The following is a 17,653-nucleotide window of genomic DNA, read 5'->3' as shown; positions in this document are numbered from 1 at the left end:
GGGGTTTCAGAATAATGGGCTGTCTGAACAATGGGTAGTCCCCAACACACACATTGCTAATTATATAGCATAGCTAGCTAGCAGGATGGGTGTAGCCTGAGCTGCTCGCAGCAGCAATATCAGAATCAGATCCATCGACAATGGGGATCATTACAATTTTGTGGATCGTCTACGCCTGTCTGATTCAATTGGACAGTCTTGAGCGCAATTTAATTTTGTTGGCCACTGCACTAACGAGCCACCAGTTGCGCCCTAAATGCGGAAGTGATTCTGGACCTGTTAGCGAGCAGTCCCATTACTACCGTGCTGTTTTCATAGTGCGGTGTGCAATACAAAAATCTGAATTTACTCAGTAACGGAATGTACATTTAAAAGTAGCAAAGTAGAATATCTATTATTTAAATGACTCGAGTAAGAGTAAAAGTATAGCATTATAAAAATACTTTAAAAAGTACAAATCCTCCAAAAAAACTACTCAAGTAGAGTAACGAGAGTACTTGTACTTGTACTCTGCCCATTCCCCTTCTTTTTCCTTCATTGCCCCCTCAACTCTCTCCCTCTCTCTTCTACCCCAAACTCAACTCCCCGAAACCACCCGCTGTCTGAACAGCACCGCCAAGTGGCTGACTCTAGAATATCACCCAAACATATGCAGAAGATAACAGGCAACATTCAATACGAACACAGTAAACCCATGTTTAACTTATGTTTACACACCTTTTGCCCATAAAACACAATTTCACTCTTACAGCTGTGTCGGAAAAACTAGTGTAAATGGAAAAAAAAAGCTAAGGTACAAGGCTGTGTCCATCTTGGTGTTAGAGGGTAAAGAAACTACTCATCCCAGACAGAAGTGCGCCATCCAAGTCCTCCAATCACAGAGCTCGCTCCGTGGTCTTGTCATGTGGGAGAGACAAACTATATCTAGAGCTATAGTCATACAAGATAGATCTAACGCTACAACCACGGCCTGTAAAGGGTTACAACGTTCAGACTAGAAGAACACGGTCCAGTGTTTTGTACCTGGCTGCAGCTATCAGTCAGGAGAGAACAACTGCTTCTTTCTACCGCTTTTCATCGTCTCAGTCTGAAGCGGCGGTGGATCCGACCCATCGGGTTTAATCATCGACTTCACAGCAGCTATCAGTAGGCCTGTCGCGATAATTACTTTATCGACTTATCGTACGATATATGGACACGACCTCCATCATTTTTCTGACCTCGATAATTGCCCGTTGTGTTTACATGCGTGTTTGTTTCCATAAGAATGTCACCAACATTTTAGCCAACATGATGCCAGAATAAACAGCGAGGTTTTCCCGACCGTTATAAGACGTTTTTCACAGCGCCTAAGCCGAATGAACAGAAAGAAACTATGCTGAGACACGTTTGTCATTCCTGGTCGAGCCGCTTCTGTCCTCTCGTCTGCTCTCTGTGTCGGAGTTTCACCGTGGGCGGGGCTCAGGCAGCTCCTCCACACACACACACACACACACACACACACACACAATTTGACTCGAACACAGTAGGAGGGTTAATGTGTGTTAACAGAATAGTGAACTGGGCAACATAGGACCCTGGGACCATAGATACGCTCCTGACTCAGCAAATTATGAAGATTACGTTCCTCCACTACAAACTGGATTCTGTGACAAAAACATGAACTGGACATTTTCAGCTGCAGGTCGGCTAACGGTTCAGTTTAGGAACTAAAACAACTTGGTTAAGGTCAGTGAAAGGCTTTGGTCGGTTAAATAAAAACTTTAGCTACGATTTAAAACTTGACCCACAGTAGAAATCCTTTTTGTAGAAGCTGGGACTTTAACTCAGTTGTTGGAGTTTAAGGTAAAAGCTTCCACCCATCCACCATCCTGACCACTACACCTTTACTGTCCACTGCACTATTTCAGTGTCAGACTGCTTCTGGTTTGTAGTTTGGAGCCTTCTTCACGAAGGCCTTTCATGGTGGGAACACACACTCCTCTCACTTCTCATGCACTGAGCAACATTTGGTGAATATTTCACAAACTTTCAGGAGACCAGCTGAAGCCCTGAGTCAGCAGAATCTAGACATGATGACAACGCTGCTGAAATCACAGTCAGGAAATCTGAACACATTTCCCTCTTAACTTCACTCTTTATTGGTTTTACATGCAAAGTTATCCAGCAGTAAATTAAAATAATCACAGCAGGTAAAATATTACAGTGCTAACAACATAATCAGTCATTTACATTTTGATTATTCAGCTGATTTTCTTATGCAGAGTGACTCACAATGAGTGCAACAGTAGAGAAAGCTTCAATTCCTAAATCACCAACATTACATGAAGTCTGAATCCAAAATGAAATCTCCACCTTTTAAATAAAGTGACAAACTGATATATCATGCAGAATTAAAATGATGGTACATTTTAAAGGACTCTAGATAACTGAAGTCCTCGGTTGACAAAATGAAAACTCTTTTACAGACAGGATGGTCTGGATGTTGGAGATGTTGAACGACAAACTATGAGGTTCTGATTTATTTTCCCAAATGGATATAAAGAGTTTTGTAAATGAAGAGCTCAGCTGAGCCTGGATCTGTTGCTGTAAATATTAGAGTCAGTCCAGGATCTGATGCAGTTTAAATGATTTAACTACAAAGAGAAGACTAGTTACAGTGGAGAGAAACTCTAAGAACCTGGAATAAAGTTAGATCAAATAAATTTAACACTTCAGACGAAGAACCAAAGAAGACAGGATGAACTTTTACCTGCAGTCTAAATATAGAGAAAATTACTTTAACAAAGTAGAGCTTGTCTACTTTGAGGTAATGCAAAACAATTTTTATTTATTTGAATGTTATTATAGATTATTTCAGTATTTATTAATTTTTATTTTTTCCATTTAGCTTGCTCTTAATTATTCAATAATATTTCTGTTAATTATCTTTTGAGCACTTTGAATTTTCCTTTTATGTTTTTTATATTTATATTGTCATGCCTATGCTGGACTATTTTTTAATGTTATTTAAATGTAATGTAATGGTTTATTGTTTACTGTTTTTAATCAATTTATTATTTTAATCAATCTATTTTATGTAAAGCACTTTTAGTTGAATTCTATGTATGGTGCTATGTAAATAAACTAAACTAATTATTATATTGTTGATGTTTTTATATTTTTGCTGTTTCCTGTTGTTGTTATAGATGTCATCCACATCACCATGACAGCAACATCATCATCAGGACAACATGGGCACATGTTGATGACATCACAGATTAGAGAGTTGATTATATTCACTGACTGTCCTAGAAATAAGAATAATGGATATAAAATGTTTATATAATGAATCCTTAAAATGACAAGTATTCCCCTTACAGACATGGATGGCTGACATGGTGTTCATGACATCATCATCTTCATCATTATAAGCATCATCATCATCACCACCATGATAAACCCATATCAAAATCACCAACACCATCACCATCACCATCATCATCATCATCATCATCTCTAACTGTGCTGATCCACTGTTACAGAGACCTTCACTGGTAAAATCTTCAGAGAGAGTTTATTCCCAGTGTCAATGAATGGAAACAGTCTGTCAGTGAAAGTGTGTGTGAAGGTGTGTATGTGTGTGTTAGTATCAGGATCAGAGAATGACAGCTTTCCTCTGTTCCAGTCCAGATGCAGTCTGATCCTCTGGAGCTTCTTCTTCACTGGAAGAACAGTGTCTGGATCTGATGGGGAGGCTGCTCCGTATTTACCATCATAGAACCACATTTTCCATAATTCAGACCATATGCGTCCCTTCCTCTGGACAGACTCTGCTGCCACGCCCAAAAACCAGAATGTATTGTCTCCAACCTCAACATCCCAGCTGTGAGTTCCTGAGTTAAAGCCCTCAGATCCCAGGACAGAGCAGAGCAAGTCAAACCTCTCTGGGTTTTCAGGAAGCTTCTGTCTCTCTCCACGTCTCACACTGGTCAGATCTTCAGACAGGATGAGTGCTGGATGAGCAGTGTTTGGGTCCAGAATCACAGGAGTGTAGGAGACCATCTCCTTCATCTTGTCCCAGACTGTGAAGCTCAGGTTGCCCAGGTGTTTGGCCTCGTCCATCAGAGCTCCTGAGACCAGCTGTGGATCCTCCAGCAGGGGGCGCTGGACTCTTTCCACTGTAGCCTTGTAGTTCTGCAGGAACGAGACGTCTTCAGCTCTCAGCTCCTTCTCTATGGCTCTGACTGTGTCTGAAAGAGCTGCTATCTCTCTGCTCAGACCCTCGATCTTCTCCTTCATCGTCTGACTCTTCTGCTCCTCTTCCTCCCTCAGTGCAGCGATCCTGGCCTCCTCTTCCTCTAATAGAAACTGGTGAAGCTTGTCAAACTCCTCCTTAATCTGCCTCTCTGTGTATCGGACCTGGACCTTAATGTATTCTGCTGTTTGATTAAAGTTTCCTTTAACTTCATTAAAGAGCTTCAGTTTCTCCTTTAAGGGCTTCAGTGATTCCTGAAGTTCCTCCTTGTGATCCAGTGCAGCTTCATCGATGGGTCTGATTCTGTGGTTGGTGTGTGTTTTTGAATCTCGACAGACAAGACACACTGGCTGCTGATGGTCCAGACAGAAGAGCTTGAGTTTCTCAGAGTGCAGACTGCAGAGAAGCTCAGATCCTGCTGAAGCTCTCTGATCTCTCTCCAGTAAGAAAGCCTCACACAGGTTCTTTAACACCAAGTTACGAGGTGGTTCACTCTTTGAAGATCTTCTCTTACAAAGTGGACACTCATGTATTTGTTTCTCTGTCCACCAGCTCTGCAGACAGGCTTTACAGAAGCTGTGGCTACATGACAGGACGACAGGATCTTTAAAGATGTCATGGCAGACAGGACAGGAGAGATCCTCCTCTGATCTGGAAGACATTTTCTCTCTGAGTGAAGCTGAAAACTCACCAGACAGACCGCTCAAACAGGAAGTCAGTCAGTCTTTTGTTCCCTGAAAGTTACTTTCACTTTGAGTCGTGTTTCTTCTAAAACTCCCAAGTCAGCAGCAGGTTGAAGTGGCAGTATTCCCAGTATTCCCAGTATTCCAGTATTCCCTCCTGTAGCTGTCCTCCCTCAGTGGAAGTCGTGGGTTTGGTCTTAAGGTGAATCTTATCGTCTGTCTCTCGGTGTGTGTCTGTTCTCAGTGAGGAGTGGAACAATAATAACATCTGTTTCCTGGTTTGTCGGAGTTGAGTCAGAGAAAGGGGCGGAGCTTTGTCAGGCCATTTCTCCTAAATGCTCAGCTGTTTACTGTAATAGAGTTGAGATGTGAAGACGTGGGCGTGACTATTTCTTGGTTTCTGGAAGTTAAAAAACCCATTCATTTTTCACATACACATGGTCACGTGACACGCCGTTCGGAGTGTTGCAACAGTCGAATGACCTGAACCGCGACACAATGAGGCAGCAGCTCAAACGAATAGCAGCTGAGGGTGTGCATCCTTTACAGTGACTGTATTCAAACTTCTGTAGTCTACACAGAAACGCCATGTGCCATCCTGACCATCACCACAGGTGCTGCCCAGGGGCTGTGACTAACTTCCACTATTCCTTTTTCCAACATCTCATCCACATGTGACTGAATCGGTGTCTGCATTTTTGGGGAAGTGCGATATGCACGCTTCCTAACTGGGGGTGCAGGGTTTGTGTAGATTTTGTGTTTGACAATGTCTGTATTACCAAAGTCTGTGCTGGTTTTACTGAACACATCATGGTAAGATGAGAGCAAGTACAGTAGCAGTGAGGTTCTGGACCGTTTTTCTGAGTTCAGTGTCATTTTCACGAACCGAATTTGCTGACTGCATTGTGCCAATATCTCTGATAGCGACATCAGCTGAGGACACTGGCGTTACTAATCTAGCTGCTTGGCGAGCCCGTTCAGCTTGGGAGGTGACTTCAAAAGCCTCAGTGAAAGTTTTCACCCCTCTTTCATGACACTTGACTTGAAGCTCCTGATCCAGACCAGCAATGAAGCGAGACATTTTAATAATTCTGAAGCATTGTGTTCAAAATCTGGGAAAGCTTCTTTGACAAGCCTGCATACATCCGCAGCATAAACTTCCATTGCTTCATTAGGCAGTCTATGACGGGCATTAGGGAATGTTTGAAATGATGCAATTTCATCCTTTTGGCCAAAAGCTGTCTGCAAGTGCTTCTTTGCTTCAGTATAAGAGCCCTGAGTTTCCCGGGGGAGATTATCCCACACAGTGAACAGTTCTGGCGGTAGTCTAGTGCAGTGATTCTCAACCTTGTTCATATCAAGGACCCCTAATTTAGTCCACATTAGGGCCACGGACCCCCATTTGATGAGATTTTGTCTCTCTGGCCCAAATTTGAGAATATTTGTATTGCTAGATATGATTTTGTCCAGAATTCCATGACTATCTGTATTGTAGGTAGAGAGATAACAGAGAAACTATGATCAGAACATTCATTCTTCTACATTCTCTTACTGTGTTCACTAATTGTAAATAAGTTTAATAATTCATCAATTTGCTGGGGACCCCCTGGAACCCCCTCAAGGACCCCTGGTGGTCCCCGGACCCCACATTGAGAACCACTGGTCTAGTGGGTAACTCAGCTGCTAACACTGTACTCAGATCCACACCACCGTCCTTATAACGGGCCTCTTGAATTACCTCATAGCGGCGAGCCCATAGCTGAAAAGACTCACGGCCATCGCTGTGAAACGGTGGCAGCAAGGGAAAGCCCCTCGACGCTCCCTGTGTTCTGCTGGCTGGGGGCAACATGTGATCTGGAGCTCCACTGGTGCTCTGCTGGCTCACTGCTCCCCAGGGAGGATGATTCCTCGTCAGACATGATGAGTTTCCCTCCTCTCTTCCTCTCTTTTAATATTTTCTTTAGCTCTCAGACGAAATCTGATGACCGAAACTCGGTTTCTAAACTCACTTGAAGCTAACAAAAAAAACAAAAAATGGGGATATAATGACTAGCTGACTCACTGTACTTCAAGCTAAAGCTAAGCTAGCGGTTAGCGTCACTATCGTTAGCCTATAGCTTCAGAGACTCACAAAGTTGAGCAGAATTCCAACGGACGATATTCCACCGGAGGACGTCCCACCGCTGCCACCACTGTAAGAGACGTGGGTGTGTGTGAGGGAATAAATCAGTCCAACACGTTCTGGGTTTTTCTCTCATTACCAGAGGTGGAAAGAGTACTGACAAATCCTACTCAAGTACAAGTATTGTTACTTCAGTGAAAATTAACTCAAGTACAAGTAAAATTACTAGTCCAGGTAATTACTCAAGTAAGAGTAAAAAAGTAGCCTATTTAAAAGTACTCAAGTAAAAGTACATTTGCGTTACTTTAACAATGTTTTATATTTTAATTATCCCGAAAACAAACGCCCATTGCTCCGAAAATACACACTCTCCCTGCAGTTAGAAAGATTCATGGCCTGCAATCAGTCGGCCCTGCCTCCTAATATTTCATACCTTGTTCACACTGAATCTTCCATCGTTTCTCAAACAAACAGAAGCACATGGCTAATTATTATGCAGAATGATGTCATCGGACCATCCCAGGTGCAACGGAGGAAGCTAGCTGTCGGACCTCCCGGTCGGATATTTACTCTAACAATCCTATTTCCCTGGTTGGAATTCTGCAGCGTTCCATGCAGCAGTGATATTACGATGGTAGTGAGGCTTAATCCCCTAAGCAGAACAATCTACTCAAGTTTTCTTCATGGACGCACATGGTCTGATGTTTGGAGCAGCCGAGTGGTGTAGTTGGTAAGTTACCAGACATCAGTTCCGACAGCCATATATATACACAGCTCCCAATCAACTGGGGGAAAGAGGGTGTGAAACATTAGGAGGCAGGTCCTCCCTTTTTGGGGTTTCGGAATAATGGGCCGTCGGAACAATGGGAAGTCCCCAACACACAGCTTGCTAATTATCTAGCCTAGCTAGCTAGCTGGATGGGTGTAATCTGAGCTGCTAGCAGCAGCTATATCAGAATCAGATCCATCCATTTTGCTATGGCTATCAGCCGTGTCAAGTGAAACTGAGATTTCTGACCTAATGTGACAATGGGGATCATTACAATTTTGTGGATCGTCTACGCCTGTCTGATTCAATTGGCCAGTCTTGAGCGCAATTTAATTTTGTTGGCCACTGCACTAACGAGCCACCAGTTGCGCCCTAAATGCGGAAGTGATTCTGGACCTGTTAGCGAGCAGTCCCAATACTACCGTGCTGTCTTCATAGTGCGGTGTGCAATACAAAAATCTGAATTGACTGTACATTTAAAAGTAGCGAAGTAGAATATCTATTATTTAAATGACTCATGTAAGAGTAAAAGTATAGCATTATAAAAATACTTTAAAAAGTACAAATCCTCCAAAAAAACTACTCAAGTACAGTAACGAGTACTCTGCCCATTACCCTTCTTTTTCCTTCATTGCCCCCTCAACTCTCTCCCTCTCTCTTCTACCCCAAACTCAACTCCCCGAAACCATCCGCCAAGTGGCTGACTCTAGAATATCACCCAAACATATGCAGAAGATAACAGGCAACATTCAATACAAACACAGTAAACCCGTGTTTAACTTATGTTTACACAACTTTTGCACATAAAACACAATTTCACTCTTACAGCTGTGTCGGAAAAACTAGCGTAAATGGAAAAAAAAAAAAGCTAAGGTACAAGGCTGTGTCCATCTTGGTGTTAGAGGGTAAAGAAACTACTCATCCCAGACAGAAGTGCGCCATCCAAGTCCTCCAATCACAGAGCTCGCTCCGTGGTCTTGTCATGTGGGAGAGACAAACTATATCTAGAGCTATAGTCATACAAGATAGATCTAACGCTACAACCACGGCCTGTAAAGGGTTACAACGTTCAGACTAGAAGAACACGGTCCAGTGTTTTGTACCTGGCTGCAGCTATCGGTCAGGAGAGAACAACTGCTTCTTTCTACCGCTTTTCATCGTCTCTGTTTGTTTCCATGAGAATGTCACCAACATTTTAGCCAACATGATGCCAGAATAAACAGCAAGGTTTTCCCGACCGTTATAAGACATTTTTCACAGCGCCTAAGCCGAATGAACAGAAAGAAACTATGCTGAGACACGTTTGTCGTTCCTGGTCGAGCTGCTTCTGTCCTCTCGTCTGCTCTCTGTGTCGGAGTTTCACCGTGGGCGGGGCTCAGGCAGCTCCTCCACACACACACACACACACACACACACACACAATTTGACTCGAACACAGTAGGAGGGTTAATGTGTGTTAACAGAATATTGAACTGGGGAACTTAGGACCCTGGGAACATAGATACGCTCCCGACTCAGCAAATTATGAAGATTACGTTCCTCCACTACAAACTGGATTCTGTGACAAAAACATGAACTGGACTTTTTCAGCTGCAGGTCGGCTAACGGTTCAGTTTAGGAACTAAAACAACTTGGTTAAGGTCAGTGAAAGGCTTTGGTCGGTTAAATAAAAACTTTAGCTACAATTTAAAACTTGACCCACAGTAGAAATCCTTTTTGTAGAAGCTGGGACTTTAACTCAGTTGTTGGAGTTTAAGATAAAAGCTTCCACCCATCCACCATCCTGACCACTACACCTTTACTGTCCACTGCACTATTTCAGTGTCAGACTGCTTCTGGTTTGTAGTTTGGAGCCTTCTTCACGAAGGCCTTTCATGGTGGGAACACACACTCCTCTCACTTCTCATGCACTGAGCAACATTTGGTGAATATTTCACAAACTTTCAGGAGACCAGCTGAAGCCCTGAGTCAGCAGAATCTAGACATGATGACAACGCTGCTGAAATCACAGTCAGGAAATCTGAACACATTTCCCTCTTAACTTCATTCTTTATTGGTTTTACATGCAAAGTTATCCAGCAGTAAATTAAAATAATCACAGCAGGTAAAATATTATAGTGCTAACAACATAATCAGTAATTTACATTTTGAGAATTCAGCTGATTTTCTTCTGCAGAGTGACTCACAATGAGAGCAACAGTAGAGAAAGCTTCAATTCCTAAATCACCAACATTACATGAAGTCTGAATCCAAAATGAAATCCCCACATTTTAAATAAAGTGACAAACTGATACATCATGCAGAATTAAAATGATGGTACTTTTTAAAGGACTCTAGATAACTGAAGTCCTCGGTTGACAAAATGAAAACTCTTTTACAGACAGGATGGTCTGGATGTTGGAGATGTTGAACGACAAACTATGAGGTTGTGATTTATTTTCCCAAATGGATATAAAGAGTTTTGTAAATGAAGAGTTCAGCTGAGCCTGGATCTGTTGCTGTAAATATTAGAGTCAGTCCAGGATCTGCTGCAGTTTAAATGATTTAACTACAAAGAGAAGACTAGTTACAGTGGAGAGAAACTCTAAGAACCTGGAATAAAGTTAGATCAAATAAATTTAACACTTCAGATGAAGAACCAAAGAAGACAGGATGAACTTTTACCTGCAGTCTAAATATAGAGAAAATTCACTTTAACAAAGTAGAGCTCGTCTACTTTGAGGTAATGCAAAACAATTTTTATTTATTTGAATGTTATTATAGATTATTTCAGTATTTATTAATTTTTATTTTTTCCATTTAGCTTGCTCTTAATTATTCAATAATATTTCTGTTAATTATCTTTTGAGCACTTTGAATTTTCCTTTTATGTTTTTTATATTTATATTGTCATGCCTATGCTGGACTATTTTTTAATGTTATTTAAATGTAATGTAATGTTTTATTGTTTACTGTTTTTAATCAATTTATTATTTTAATCAATCTATTTTATGTAAAGCACTTTTAGTTGAATTCTATGTATGGTGCTATGTAAATAAACTAAACTAATTATTATATTGTTGATGTTTTTATATTTTTGCTGTTTCCTGTTGTTGTTATAGATGTCATCCACATCACCATGACAGCAACATCATCATCAGGACAACATGGGCACATGTTGATGACATCACAGATTAGAGAGTTGATTATATTCACTGACTGTCCTAGAAATAAGAATAATGGATATAAAATGTTTATATAATGAATCCTTAAAATGACAAGTATTCCCCTGACAGACATGGATGGCTTGTGTTCATGACATCATCATCTTCATCATTATAAGCATCAACATCATCACCACCATGATAAACCCATATCAAAATCACCATCACCATCATCATCATCATCATCATCATCTCTAACTGTGCTGTTACACTCTTACAGAGACCTTCACTGGTAAAATCTTCACAGAGAAATCTTTCGCAGTGTTAATGAATGGAAACAGCCTGTCAGTGAAAGTGTGTGTGAAGGTGTGTATGTGTGTGTTAGTATCAGGATCAGAGAATGACAGCTTTCCTCTGGTCCAGTCCAGATGCAGTCTGATCCTCTGGAGCTTCTTCTTCACTGGGAGATCAGTGCCTGGATCTGGTGGGGAGAGTGCTCTGCATTTACCATCAGAGAACCTTATTGTCCATAATTCAGACCGTATGTCTCCCTTCCTCTGGACAGACTCTGCTGCCACACCCACTGCCCAGTTTGTATTGTCTCCAACCTCAACATCCCAGCTGTGAGTTCCTGAGTTAAAGCCCTCAGATCCCAGGATAGAGCAGTAGGAGTCAAACCTCTCTGGGTTTTCAGGAAGCTTCTGTCTCTCTCCATGTCTCACACTGGTCAGATCTTCAGACAGGATGAGTTTTGGATAGGCAGTGTTTGGGTCCAGAACCACAGGAGTGTAGGAGACCATCTCCTTCATCTTGTCCCAGACTGTGAAGCTCAGGTTGCCCAGGTGTTTGGCCTCGTCTATCAGAGCTCCTGAGACCAGCTGTGGATCCTCCAGCAGGGGGCGCTGGACTCTTTCCACTGTAGCCTTGTAGTTCTGCAGGAACGAGACGTCTTCAGCTCTCAGCTCCTTCTCTATGGCTCTGACTGTGTCTGAAAGAGCTGCTATCTCTCTGCTCAGACCCTCAATCTTCTCCTTCATCGTCCGACTCTTCTGCTCCTCTTCCTCCCTCAGTGCAGCGATCCTGGCCTCCTCTTCCTCTTTAAGAAACTGGTGAAGCTTCTTAAACTGCTCCTTAATCTGCCTCTCTGTGCGTCGGGCCTGGACCTTAATGTGTTCTGCTGTTTGATCACATTTTCCTTTAACTTGATTAAAGAGCTTCAGTTTCTTCTTTAAGGGCTTCAGTGATTCCTGAAGTTCCTCCTTGTGATCCAGTGCAGCTTCGTCGATGGGTCTGATTCTGTGGTTGGTGTGTGTTTTTGAATCTCGACAGACAAGACACACTGGCTGCTGATGGTCCAGACAGAAGAGCTTGAGTTTCTCAGAGTGCAGACTGCAGAGAAGCTCAGATCCTGCTGAAGCTCTCTGATCTCTCTCCAGTAAGAAAGTCTCACACAGGTTCTTTAACACCAAGTTACGAGGTGGATCACTGTGTAAAGATATTTCCTTACAAAGTGGACACTCATGTATTTGTTTCTCTGTCCACCAGCTCTGCAGACAGGCTTTACAGAAGCTGTGGCTACATGACAGGACGACAGGATCTTTAAAGATGTCACAGCAGACAGAACAGGAGAGATCCTCCTCTGATCTGGAAGACATTTTCTCTCTGAGTGAAGCTGAAAACAAACCAGACAGACCGCTCAAACAAGAAGTCAGTGAATCATTCGTGGCACCACTCCCTCCTCTAGAATGTTCCCTGAAACTTACTTTGAGTCGTGTTTCTTCTAAAACTCCTGTTCAGTGTGAGGAGTCAGCAGCAGGTTGAAGTGGCAGTATTCCCAGTATTCCCAGTATTCCAGTATTCCCTGTATTCCCAGTATTCCCAGTATTCCCTCCTGTAGCTGTCCTCCCTCAGTGGAAGTCGTGGGTTTGGTCTGAAGGTGAATCTTATCCTCTGTCTCTCGGTGTGTGTGTCTGTTCTCAGTGAGGAGTGGAACAATAATAAAATCTGTTTCCTGGTTTGTCTCAGGTGAGTCAGGTAAGGGGCGGAGCTTTGTCAGGCCATTTCTCCTAAATGCTCAGCTGTTTACTGTAATAGAGTTGAGATGTGAAGACGTGGGCGTGACTATTTCTTGGTTTCTGGAAGCCAAAAAACCCATTCATTTTTCACATACACATGGTCACGTGACACGCCGTTCGGAGTGTTGCAACAGTCGAATGACCTGAACCGCGACACAATGAGGCAGCAGCTCAAACGAATAGCAGCTGAGGGTGTGCATCCTTTACAGTGACTGTATTCAAACTTCTGTAGTCTACACAGAAACGCCATGTGCCATCCTGACCATCACCACAGGTGCTGCCCAGGGGCCGTGACTAACTTCCACTATTCCTTTTTCCAACATCTCATCCACATGTGACTGAATTGTGTGTCTGCATTTTTGGGGAAGTGCGATATGCACGCTTCCTAACTGGGGGTGCAGGGTTTGTGTAGATTTTGTGTTTGACAATGTCTGTATTACCAAAGTCTGTGCTGGTTTTACTGAACACATCATGGTAAGACGAGAGCAAGTACAGTAGCAGTGAGGTTCTGGACCGTTTTTCTAAGTTCAGTGTCATTTTCACGAACCGAATTTGCTGACTGCATTGTGCCAATATCTCTGATAGCGACATTAGCTGAGGACACTGGCTTTACTAATCTAGCTGCTTGGCGAGCCCGTTCAGCTTGGGAGGCGACTTCAAAAGCCTCAGTGAAAGTTTTCACCCCTCTTTCATGACACTTGACTTGAAGCTCCTGATCCAGACCTGCAATGAAGCGAGACATTTTAATAATTCTGAAGCATTGTGATCAAAATCTGGGAAAGCTTCTTTGATAAGCCCGCATACATCCGCAGCATAAACTTCCATTGCTTCATTAGGCAGTCTATGACGGGCATTAGGGAATGTTTGAAATGATGCAATTTCATCCTTTTGGCCAAAAGCTGTCTGCAAGTGCTTCTTTGCTTCAGAATAAGAGCCCTGAGTTTCCCGGGGCAGATTATCCCACACAGTGAACAGTTCTCAACCTTGTTCATATCAAGGACCCCTAATTTAGTCCACATTAGGGCCACGGACCCCCATTTGATGAGATTTTGTCTCTCTGGCCCAAATTTGAGAATATTTGTATTGCTAGATATGATTTTGTCCAGAATTCCATGACTATCTGTATTGTAGGTAAAGAGATAACAGAGAAACTATTATCAGAACATTCATTCTTCTACATTCTCTAACTGTGTTCACTAATTGTAAATAAGTTTAATAATTCATCAATTTGCTGGGGACCCCCTGGAACCCCCTCAAGGACCCCTGGTGGTCTCCGGACCCCACATTGAGAACCGCTGGTCTAGTGGGTAACTCAGCTGCTAACACTGTACTCAGATCCACACCACCGTCCTTATAACGGGCCTCTTGAATTACCTCATAGCGGCGAGCCCATAGCTGAAAAGACTCACGGCCATCGCTGTGAAACGGTGGCAGCAAGGGAAAGCCCCTCGACGCTCCCTGTGTTCTGCTGGCTGGGGGCAACATGTGCTCTGGAGCTCCACTGGTGCTCTGCTGGCTCACTGCTCCCCAGGGAGGATGATTCCTCGTCAGACATGATGAGTTTCCCTCCTCTCTTCCTCTCTTTTAATATTTTCTTTAGCTCTCAGACGAAATCTGATGACCGAAACTCGGTTTCTAAACTCACTTGAAGCTAACAAAAAAAACAAAAAATGGGGATAGTAATGACTAGCTGACTCACTGTACTTCAAGCTAAAGCTAAGCTAGCGGTTAGCGTGGCTATCGTTAGCCTATAGCTTCAGAGACTCACAAAGTTGAGCAGAATCCCAACGGACGATATTCCACCGGAGGACGTCCCACCGCTGCCACCACTGTAAGAGACGTGGGTGTGTGTGAGGGAATAAATCAGTCCAACACGTTCTGGGTTTTTCTCTCATTACCAGAGGTGGAAAGAGTACTGACAAATCCTACTCAAGTACAAGTATTGTTACTTCAGTGAAAATTAACTCAAGTACAAGTAAAATTACTAGTCCAGGTAATTACTCAAGTAAGAGTAAAAAAGTAGCCTATTTAAAAGTACTCAAGTAAAAGTACATTTGCGTTACTTTAACAATGTTTTATATTTTAATTATCTCGAAAACAAACGCCCATTGCTCCGAAAATACACACTCTCCCTGCAGTTAGAAAGATTCATGGCCTGCAATCAGTGGGCCCTGCCTCCTAATGTTTCATACCTTGTTCACACTGAATCTTCCAACGTTTCTCAAACAAACAGAAGCACATGGCTAATTATTATGCAGAATGACGTCATCAGACTTCCCCGGGTGCAATGGAGGAAGCTGGCTGTCGGAGTAAATATCGGTCGGAGTAAATATAGGATTGATATAGGATTATATAGATTATATAGAGGATTGATAGAGTAAATATCCGACCTCCCGGTCGGATATTTACTCTATCAATCCTTTAACAATCCTGTTTCCCTGGTTGGAATTCTGCAGCGTTACATGCAGCAGTGATATTACGATGGTAGTGAGGCTTAATCCCCTAACAAGAACAACCTACTCACGTTTCCTTCATGGACGCACATGGTCTGATGTTTGGAGCAGCCGAGTGGTGTAGTTGGTAAGTTACCGGACGTCAGTTCCGACAGCCATATATATACACAGATGCTCCCAATCAACCAAGGGAAAGAGGGTGTGAAACATTAGGAGGCAGGTCCTCCAATGGGACATTTTTGGGGTTTCAGAATAATGGGCCGTCTGAACAATGGGTAGTCCCCAACACACACATTGCTAATTATATAGCATAGCTAGCTAGCAGGATGGGTGTAGCCTGAGCTGCTAGCAGCAGCAATATCAGAATCAGATCCATCGACAATGGGGATCATTACAATTTTGTGGATCGTCTACGCCTGTCTGATTCAATTGGCCAGTCTTGAGCGCAATTTAATTTTGTTGGCCACTGCACTAACGAGCCACCAGTTGCGCCCTAAATGCGGAAGTGATTCTGGACCTGTTAGCGAGCAGTCCCATTACTACCGTGCTGTTTTCATAGTGCGGTGTGCAAAACAAAAATCTGAATTGACTGTACATTTAAAAGTAGCGAAGTAGAATATCTATTATTTAAATGACTCGAGTAAGAGTAAAAGTATAGCATTATAAAAATACTTTAAAAAGTACAAATCCTCCAAAAAAACTACTCAAGTACAGTAACGAGAGTACTTGTACTTGTACTCTGCCCATTACCCTTCTTTTTCCTTCATTGCCCCCTCAACTCTCTCCCTCTCTCTTCTACCCCAAACTCAACTCCCCGAAACCATCCGCCAAGTGGCTGACTCTAGAATATCACCCAAACATATGCAGAAGATAACAGGCAACATTCAATACGAACACAGTAAACCCATGTTTAACTTATGTTTACACAACTTTTGCACATAAAACACAATTTCACTCTTACAGCTGTGTCGGAAAAACTAGCGTAAATGAAAAAAAAAAAAAGCTAAGGTACAAGGCTGTGTCCATCTTGGTGTTAGAGGGTAAAGAAACTACTCATCCCAGACAGAAGTGCGCCATCCAAGTCCTCCAATCACAGAGCTCGCTCCGTGGTCTTGTCATGTGGGAGAGACAAACTATATCTAGAGCTATAGTCATACAAGATAGATCTAACGCTACAACCACGGCCTGTAAAGGGTTACAACGTTCAGACTAGAAGAACACGGTCCAGTGTTTTGTACCTGGCTGCAGCTATCGGTCAGGAGAGAACAACTGCTTCTTTCTACCGCTTTTCATCATCTCTGTTTGTTTACATAAGAATGTCACCAACATTTTGGCCAACATGATGCCAGAATAAACAGCGAGGTTTTCCCGACCGTTATAAGACGTTTTTCACAGCGCCTAAGCCGAATGAACAGAAAGAAACTATGCTGAGACACGTTTGTCATTCCTGGTCGAGCCGCTTCTGTCCTCTCGTCTGCTCTCTGTGTCGGAGTTTCACCGTGGGCGGGGCTCAGGCAGCTCCTCCACACACACACACACACACACACACACACACACACACACACAATTTGACTCGAACACAGTAGGAGGGTTAATGTGTGTTAACAGAATAGTGAACTGGGCAACATAGGACCCTGGGACCATAGATACGCTCCTGACTCAGCAAATTATGAAGATTACGTTCCTCCACTACAAACTGGATTCTGTGACAAAAACATGAACTGGACATTTTCAGCTGCAGGTCGGCTAACGGTTCAGTTTAGGAACTAAAACAACTTGGTTAAGGTCAGTGAAAGGCTTTGGTCGGTTAAATAAAAACTTTAGCTACGATTTAAAACTTGACCCACAGTAGAAATCCTTTTTGTAGAAGCTGGGACTTTAACTCAGTTGTTGGAGTTTAAGGTAAAAGCTTCCACCCATCCACCATCCTGACCACTACACCTTTACTGTCCACTGCACTATTTCAGTGTCAGACTGCTTCTGGTTTGTAGTTTGGAGCCTTCTTCACGAAGGCCTTTCATGGTGGGAACACACACTCCTCTCACTTCTCATGCACTGAGCAACATTTGGTGAATATTTCACAAACTTTCAGGAGACCAGCTGAAGCCCTGAGTCAGCAGAATCTAGACATGATGACAACGCTGCTGAAATCACAGTCAGGAAATCTGAAC

At 42.8% G+C, this 17,653-nt stretch overlaps 2 protein-coding genes across 2 annotated transcripts; both read right to left on the bottom strand.

Moving 5' to 3' along the window:
- Positions 1-3,498: 3,498 nt before the first annotated feature.
- On the bottom strand, positions 3,499-5,084 carry LOC139641818 (E3 ubiquitin-protein ligase TRIM39-like). The gene has a single exon (XM_071516428.1). The coding sequence runs from the start codon at positions 4,897-4,899 to the stop codon at positions 3,499-3,501; it is 1,401 nt and encodes a 466-aa protein (XP_071372529.1). The 5' UTR covers positions 4,900-5,084.
- A 4,765-nt stretch (positions 5,085-9,849) lies between these two features.
- Positions 9,850-12,928, bottom strand: LOC139641819 (E3 ubiquitin-protein ligase TRIM39-like). The gene has a single exon (XM_071516429.1). The coding sequence runs from the start codon at positions 12,607-12,609 to the stop codon at positions 11,221-11,223; it is 1,389 nt and encodes a 462-aa protein (XP_071372530.1). The 5' UTR covers positions 12,610-12,928; the 3' UTR covers positions 9,850-11,220.
- Between the last annotated feature and the right edge of the window lie 4,725 nt (positions 12,929-17,653).

Source organism: Centroberyx affinis, unplaced genomic scaffold, assembly GCF_046629955.1.
Source record: "Centroberyx affinis isolate AG114_WGS23_722 - 3 ecotype Tasmania unplaced genomic scaffold, CSIRO-AGI_Caff_v1 ptg000402l_1, whole genome shotgun sequence".
NCBI classification, from domain to species: domain Eukaryota; kingdom Metazoa; phylum Chordata; class Actinopteri; order Beryciformes; family Berycidae; genus Centroberyx; species Centroberyx affinis.
Note: the sequence above shows the minus strand (reverse complement) of the source record. Positions and strands in the feature narration are given on the sequence as shown.

Coding starts and splice junctions, on each gene's coding strand:
- LOC139641819 (XM_071516429.1), bottom strand. CDS start 12,609: ATGTCTTCCAGATCAGAGGAGGATCTCTCCTGTTCTGTCTGCTGTGAC.
- LOC139641818 (XM_071516428.1), bottom strand. CDS start 4,899: ATGTCTTCCAGATCAGAGGAGGATCTCTCCTGTCCTGTCTGCCATGAC.